Source organism: Ipomoea triloba, chromosome 1 (assembly GCF_003576645.1).
Source record: "Ipomoea triloba cultivar NCNSP0323 chromosome 1, ASM357664v1".
Classification (NCBI taxonomy): Eukaryota; Viridiplantae; Streptophyta; class Magnoliopsida; order Solanales; family Convolvulaceae; genus Ipomoea; species Ipomoea triloba.
Window position 1 is genome coordinate 35,487,037 of NC_044916.1, and position 8,354 is coordinate 35,495,390.

Genomic DNA, 8,354 nt, shown 5'->3' on the forward strand with positions numbered 1-8,354 from the left:
AAATAATGGAGACAGGTGGTCCCTTGCCAGTGTCATCAAAACTGCAGCATTGGAGATAGCGGAGGAATCAAATACCATTACACATCACTTTCTCACTAATAAAATGCGTGCATGCGACGTAAGAACAAGAGGCATCAAGACAATACATAATACCAACCAACTTAAATTACATCCAACCATCCATCATCATTCACACCTCAATATTCTACACAGATTGCCACCATCATAGCTACAAAGCACGCACATACAACACTCCTATATAATATAAATATATAAATATGCCCCCAATTACCAAGTCAAACTACTCTTATTTTACACAAACAACTAAACAAGGATCATGTGATGGGGAACCAACACCTTAACATGCCAAGAACCTCACACTAAACACATGGATAAATGGCGGAAATTGCGTAATACCCGTGGTGGGGAGAACAGAACTGTCCTTGCAGTATAGCTCAACTGGTTAACTAATCCAAAGCGAGTTCTCGACACCAGAGTTGAAGAGAAAGTGATGCCATCTGCAATCTGTCACAAGAGATAAGATAGAAATTCCACACAAGATATGAAGTGACAGTAACTCAGAAAAAAAAGGGGCAAGAAAGTGAGGGTAGGGACCAAAATGGCCCACGGAACGTGAATCCACCCTTTTCCATGGTCCTACAGATAAGCAATTCATCTTCTCATTCACACGGCATATAGCTAGGCGTCCAGTGCATTCTCATACGGAGTGTTAGCTTGCCTTGGTCTCGAGTTGTCAACACAAAGACACGCCACGCCACGCCCATTTGTTTGAAGAAGATGCAAAGTGCTCCCTTATCTTTAAAACATGACACGATGGACACTAAGACTTCAAAAATCCAATGCTGCTGCTACTGATTCCAATGGCATGATAGAGGGCATAAATTGACTTCCCTGAGCAGCTGTGAAACGATGCAGCAGCCACGCTTTGTCATACTGGTCCCCAATTATACGGTACTTAATCCCTTTATTCATTGGCATTTGGCAAGCCATCACATGCTACTACTCCAAAACTACAGCACAATAAAGATACAAGAAAAGCCCGATCCAGTACACCTACTAGTACTACTTGGTGGTGCACCACAGCACCAGTACGATGAATCTTAAAGATTATCAAAGCCCCAATGACTGGGCTTCAGCTTTCAGGGATCTCAAGCATCGAATGGTTTCATCTATGATGAGCATTGGATCTTTCCCCTTTACGCCAGGAATGATCATTTGCAGAATGCTTATAGTCTTGCGTATTTTCTCTTCCCTTGATCTCTTACTCCCGGATAGTCCCGAAACTTCATTACTGTCATTACCACAACTAGATCCTGCATCATCTTCTACCTCGGAGCACAGATGTGGTTTAGCAGTCGTTGCGGTGTGCATGAATGACAGAACATCGTGGCCACCATCTAACAGTTTATGCCTTTTGGTTGGCCCAGCGGAGCTTTCAACTTCTTCACCCCTTTCCTCGAAACACTCGTGCCCATCGTGAACAGTCATGGTACTGGGGGAACGACCGGTGCTGGTTACTTCATCCTCCAAATAGTCGTAATCATTGTCACAGTAGATCAAAGCATCCAGTTCATCGGTATCTTCATGCCATTCACTTTCCACATCTCGGTGGCTTTCTTCAACGTAATCATCATCAATCAAATTACCCAAGGGAGATGCTTCGTTTCTGTTAATCCCGGGATGCTCCCTAATCAAATTATAAGCTCCATGAGGCTTTGGGGACCACGATTCTGGGCACTGCACAGGAGTACAGTTGGCAGAACTGTAAATTAAGGTTGTCTGATCATCAGACTTATCAAAAACAAGAAACTTCTTGAGGGAACATCCAGTGCCCGTGTTGCAATTTTCAATACCACCAACATTTTCAACTGACCCAGACGGAAGCTTCTCTATGGGTACAGGGCTCGGTGAAGTACTGACATCCCGAGGGAAGCAAGGCGAACAGTTGAACCAGTTACGAGGCTCGTCGGGTTGGCCTGCCTTGGATTGAGGCAGGGCAGAGAATGTGAACAAGGGAAAATCCCCATTTGTCAAAACTTCATTAAACTGAGAATTCATATAAACAGAAAAGCTATCCCCCTTCCCTATATTGCGTTGTGCACCTGAAGAACTCAACGGGGCTGATTGCAAACCGAAACACTGGTGATTGAACCAAGATCCAAAGTCCTTTTCCATGCAACCACAGCAATCACCTAGAATAATCCAAACTTCTAAGTCAGAATTGCACAGATATATCTATCTATCATATGAAACATAACAAAGAACTCAAACAGTCCAAAACATACCAGCTCTATAGTAACTGTGATATTACAAACTGCTGACTAATGTAGATTTTGGAAATACTGAGAAAACTATAAAACTCCAGGCTTAACTCGAACACGGCAGCAAGAAAGTCGTTCTACGTGACAGGTTTCAACAAATGACGGAAATATTCAGCCTGAAAAACACCCCACACAAAGCAGGTAAGATTTCTTGGAGCCACAGACAAATAGAACATTTTGTGAAGTCAACATTGCAAATTTAGAATCATAATCAATGAGAATCGTATTCAACAACACCAAATCTTTCATACTGACCTGGCAATCCTGGAGAGGTTGAAAACATGCAATGACTCTAACTATTATGGTGGCACTCCCCGCGACTCCATTTTCATGTTTCAATGCCCGGAATCTAGTCTGACTAGCTGCTTGGCACACCATAACTACTTTTTCCCTACCCTTCTTCTCCTCAAAACAACACTGCAGACTTCCAGCAGAAAATACTAAAAACGCCCAAATAACTTCCCACCTCTATACTTCTACCAGTCAAAACAATCACCCACCAGAAACTGATACAAAGAACCCTAACAACTGAAAAGCCTTGAAAACAAAACAGTAACTTGAAACAAACAAACACACTTGATTAAAAAGTAACTAAGTAATAAGACAGTGGTTAAGACTAAAATCTGAAGAAACAACTACAAGGAAAACCGAGAATGGATGCGAAACTCAGATGATCACGCGGACATAGAAGGGAATGACAATGAATCGATTAGACCCCATGGAAGCTTGACTAACAGACTACTTTTTAGCTATGAAAATTGAGAGAAATCAAGAGGTTTCTGAATACTAGAGGCCAATTCTACAGAATAACATGGCAATAAAGGTTCAAGGAGACGACTTTCCGAAACACATCCACTGAAAGACTATACCACCGCATGCTGTTCTTCACTATGCTCAACCACCACTTTTGTTGATCTTTAACCTCTTAACTTATTCTATGCCCCTGTCAAAGTTTCACATACAAATCAGTTCCATAGCTAATTCCAATCAGTTCAAACATTACAATAAAAAACACTTTCAGAACAAAGCTTTAAAATCTATGTTCCCATCAGGAAAGATAGATCCTTTGAGCTTACAGGTGTAAAAACAACCAGCTAGCCATGGAAAATGACATTTTTATAGTAAAAAAACTGAAAATTAATTTTGAGGAAGACCGAGCTGAATTGCAGGATTATCATCATAGCTGTCTGAAATTAATGGAAGAGAATCACCTTTTCTATTGCTAAATTCACATTAATTTCTTGTTAATTTCTTGTTATTTATACAATTCTTTGCTTAATCTCCATTTAAACCAGATTTACACAGTACAACTACTTTCCAAAAAAAAAAAAAGTGCAAGAAAATACAGAAGAAAAAAAAAATCTCACCAAGAAGTAAACTAAAACATTAAGAATCCAAAATCAACACCCACACACATCAAAAGGGTTGCAAGAAAATTCATACAAAACAAAATAGAACATAAAATGGACACAAAGGTAACATTTTTTTTTTTTGCCAAGAAACTCGTCAGAGAACATGAACTTACTTACAGTGTATGGAAGACCAGAGCTCAAAATCCAGGCTTCTATATCAACGGAATCAACCCCAGAAAACACTGAGCTTCAAGGAGGGTATAGAGAGAGAGATAGAGAGAGAGAAAGAGAGGTTTTGTTGCAGTCAAAGAAGAGGAGTGCACGGACAGAAGGCTATATACGCCTATATAGACAAAAAAGAAAATGATCCATTTTTAATCTTCTCTTTTTTTGGGGGTGGGATGAGGCGTGGTTTATTTGGTACGTGCGAAATGCACGCTTGTGTATTGAGTGTAGAAATGATGCATAGTATGAGTGGTAGTAGTAGAAGTAGTAGTTTTGAGTGTTGTTGAGCCGACGGTGGCCGTGGACGGTGGACCCGTGGCTGCTTGCATCATCACTTCTCAATTTTGGATTATTGACCCGTGTGCTTGCTTGCCTCTTCTTTGCTTTATGCCCATGCCCAATCACTATTTCTCCACCATTTTCACCTTCAAAATTAATGTGTGTATTTAAAGAATTTTTTTTTTTTAAAAAAAAAATCTGTAATTGCTATCATATTGATCAGTTTAAGATCAATAAATAGCTATACTAAGTAGTTACATTTAAAATTTTGTAATTATCAAACTAATTGTTTGATTAGATTTTGACTGTGGGGATGGAAACTTGCATGTTTTTATCGAAAACAAATAGAAATCAATTTAGTTTCGGATGAAAATCGACAAAAACCATACTAGTTTTTGTCGGAAACTTGCACTACTATTGGTTTTCGTCAGAAAGACGGAAACTAGATTGGTCGATTTTCATCAGAAACCATACCGTTATCGGAGGAAACCAGTACTAAATTATTTTTTTTATTTTCCCTGTTATTTGGGGGAAAAACTAGCTTGACAAAACATAGTTATTATCAAATAATTGTTGTCAAATCTTTTTTTAGTTAACAACAATTAAAATATTAATCATACAATTCTGCTCATTTTCTGGAAAAAATGAACCAAACACACAAAAATAGCTTTTTAGAATGCAACCAAACACATGAAATGAAATTATTTTATGAAAAATTACTCATTTTTCAGAAAATATTGCCTATAAGTTATTTTCCTAATTTCTAAATACACCCTTAATGGTGTTTTTGTTTCTTATTATCCAGTGAAGGTATTTTATTTTATTTTTTTTTTAAATAATGGGAAAAAATTGTACTGAAAGTACCTTCAAATTTAGATATTAGAACCGACTAGAAATTGAAAAGCAACCAAAGAATTATTTGTGGATGTGATTTTATGGGAAACAAAGGAAAAAGGAAAAAAAGCATATACTAGTGATTTCATGTAGACCATAGTATTGTACTCTCTGGTGATTGATCAACTATCATAATAAAAAGTTTTGCAATGAAAAGATTGGATGCTATAATACCATCATGTCATGCTTGGGAGTGAGATTCCTGATGATTTTATATGCTCAGATTCAACACAAATTAAACTGACAGTTATGAGATGTATGTAACAAATTTTTTCGAACCATATAAACAGAATACCTAATAAAATATAATCACCAACTTTAAAGAAACCGCCTTCAAATAACATACATTATGTTTTGTCTAAGCAACTGTAAAATTGTAATTGATGACATTTCAAAATATGCAACCTTCACCCATGAACAGAGCATCACACGCCAAGAAGTTTATCACTTTTGCTATGCTATTTGTATGTGTCAAATATTAATTAAACATTAATAATAATGTATAAATAAAAATTTAAAAAAAAAAAACGAAAGCTAACTTTTCATCTAACAAGGTCAGTCTAATTTATAGTCAAACTTGGTAACCACATCATTTTAAATTTAACTCTCTATGAGAGCCGACGACAACGAATTTTCTCATAGTTCTAGGTATTATGTTAATATAATAATATGAAAAGTGTTGATGCATAATATAAGAAATTTTGTATCGATATTGTTATGGCCTTCTAAAATTGTGTAGATTTTTTTTTATTAACAATGTCATTTAAATATATTTATATTTGTTAACTCAATATTATTCATTATTGTAAATGCTTTAATTTATTGAATTTTTTAATTCAAATATAACAATTTAAAACTTTGAACCCTGACTCGTTAATAATAATTAACACTTGTAAATAAGGTTCAAACTTAGTTTTTTCTTTTTAGTACAAATTAGTATTTATGTTTTTAAATACTACTGACTCTATTACAATGCAGTATCTGTTCATAACTACTTTCTCAACCTATTGAAGCACAAGAGTCAATATTGCCTCCACTGAGGCTCAAACCCACCACCTCCCGTATAAAAAGAAGGATTTACTACAAGGTCCTTGGCAGCAGTATTTATTTATTTATATAAATGTAAAACAAAATTAAAGGAGGGAATCCCATGTTAAGCAAGATCACCAATCATTTGAAGCTTGACCGTTCAAACTATGAATCATACACACACATTGTGGCCCCCATAGCCAGCTGCAGATACTCGATTCCTTATTTCCTTAACCCCTCTAACATACCAACTCACATATAATAATTTCCTTAATTATATTTTTGCTCAAATGTCTTTTTTTTTTTATTTTTTTGTTATATAAGAATACAATGTCTCATACTATCGACTTTTTTTTTTTTTTGAATACTACTGACTTTATTACAATACAGTATCTGTTCATAACTACTTTCTCAACCTATTATAGCACAAGAGTCAGTATTGTAAGAATACAATGTCTCATACTATCGACTTATTTTGAATAAGTGATTTTTGTTAATTCATATGTTTTTTCTATTACCTAATTGTTCATATCATTTTTATTTTGAATAAAGACACGACATCGTATAAAACAAATTAAAATTGTATTAAAAAAATTACAACATGAACTCATTTTCAATGTTGATTTATCAAAACATAAAACAAGAGAATATTTATTGTCAATTTATACGTCTAGTCTACAACATAATTGTTCCTGTAATTTATTTTTCTTAAATGACGCATAGTTGTACAAATTATTTCAAAATTGTTAGTAGTATGTAAGAATGTTTTTTTTTTACTACTATAACTCATTTTTAAATTCGGTGTTTTTCACTGTCAATGCAAATTTATCAAAATAAAAAGTAAGAGAAAATTTTTTGTCAATTCATTAGTCTACTCTACAACCTAATTGTTCCCGTCATTTTTATTTTTTTTTTGAAAGGACATATAGTTGTACAAAGCATTTTAAAATGTTAGTGGTGTGTACGAATGTTTAATAGTTAGGGGACATTTTTAAAATTCAACGACTTTTATTGTTAGTGTTAATTTAGTTGTTCCTGTTATTTCCATTTTTCAAACAACACACACTCATATAAAATATTTTAAAATTATATATAGGTGTGTAAGAATGTTTAATGGCAATGACAGACCATTTAATTTGATGTCTTTTATTGTTGTCGTCGTGTTATCAACGTAGAAAATAAGAGAGCATTTTTTGTCAATTCACATGTTTGATAAAAATATGCACCATCATACGAAACATTTTAAAAATAGATGTATAATAAGGTTTAACAATTTAGGTGGGGGGGGGGGGGGGGGTTATTTTTTGACTGGGTCTCAAGAGAGCATTNGGGGGGGGGGGGTGGTGTTATTTTTTGACTGGGTCTCAAGAGAGCATTGCAGTACAATATTAAAACTTTACATTGATGTGATTTATAGTTTTGTTTGAACCATGAAGAGAGCCATTAATGGATGCCAGAAAACCATGGATGTAGACACCATTTATCACTAATGATGATGAATGAAAATTACTTTATGCCATTGCTCCATAACATACATGCTCCACTTTCATTCAATATATTAATTATTGATAAAAACTCTTTATGGATTATGGAGTATACTAATTTATAAAACAACAAATTATATTAAAGTAAATAAATTAATTGCAACTTCAACATTCATATTGTGATTGCTAATTGATAATTTTATTGTTAGACCTAGCACATTGTTACTATAGAATTTATTATTACTTATAAAAAACTAATTTTGCCTAGTACCACATATACATCGAGATCAAACTAATATTATATATAATCATACATTGAGACTAATCATATTTGTTCTGATTCCCTCAAGTTATGTTGTGAAGTCCATCATTACGTATAATTTCCAGTATAAAGTTAGTAAAATACTCTATTCTAAGATCAAGATAATATATAATCACATGAAAAAAAAAAACATATATTATATTGTACATATCGAAATTTTTAAAAACTAGTCATGCAACCATATGTTAAGAGAATATATTTCTCCTCCAAAATGGTGGTTGAGTGGATGGAGAATGATTTTCCTTCAAAAGAATTCTTTTACCAACACCATCTCAATTGAACCCGTTGAGCAATGATCTTCCTAGTGCGATTAACCTCTCTTGTGTTGTTTGTAACTATTACACATAAATATAATTTATTCACTACACACCTTCAAATAATGGCATTAGATTTCTTTCCTCGCCCAAAATGAGAGAATATATTCCTT

The 8,354-nt window shown here is 34.5% G+C and overlaps 1 protein-coding gene across 2 annotated transcripts; it reads right to left on the reverse strand.

Annotated features, from left to right (window-relative positions):
* Positions 1-56: 56 nt before the first annotated feature.
* On the reverse strand, positions 57-4,108 carry LOC116023165 (transcription factor bHLH143-like). Of its 2 annotated transcripts, none has more exons than XM_031264155.1 (4): positions 3,872-4,108; positions 2,598-3,285; positions 2,307-2,458; positions 57-2,213 (listed from the first exon to the last, which is right to left on the reverse strand). In XM_031264155.1, the coding sequence occupies exon 4, from the start codon at positions 2,194-2,196 to the stop codon at positions 1,132-1,134; it is 1,065 nt and encodes a 354-aa protein (XP_031120015.1). In that variant the 5' UTR covers positions 2,197-2,213; positions 2,307-2,458; positions 2,598-3,285; positions 3,872-4,108; the 3' UTR covers positions 57-1,131. The 2 variants fall into 2 exon arrangements, with proteins under 2 accessions (XP_031120015.1, XP_031120008.1); XM_031264148.1 differs by having other exon boundaries at positions 3,868-4,108.
* Positions 4,109-8,354: the final 4,246 nt, after the last annotated feature.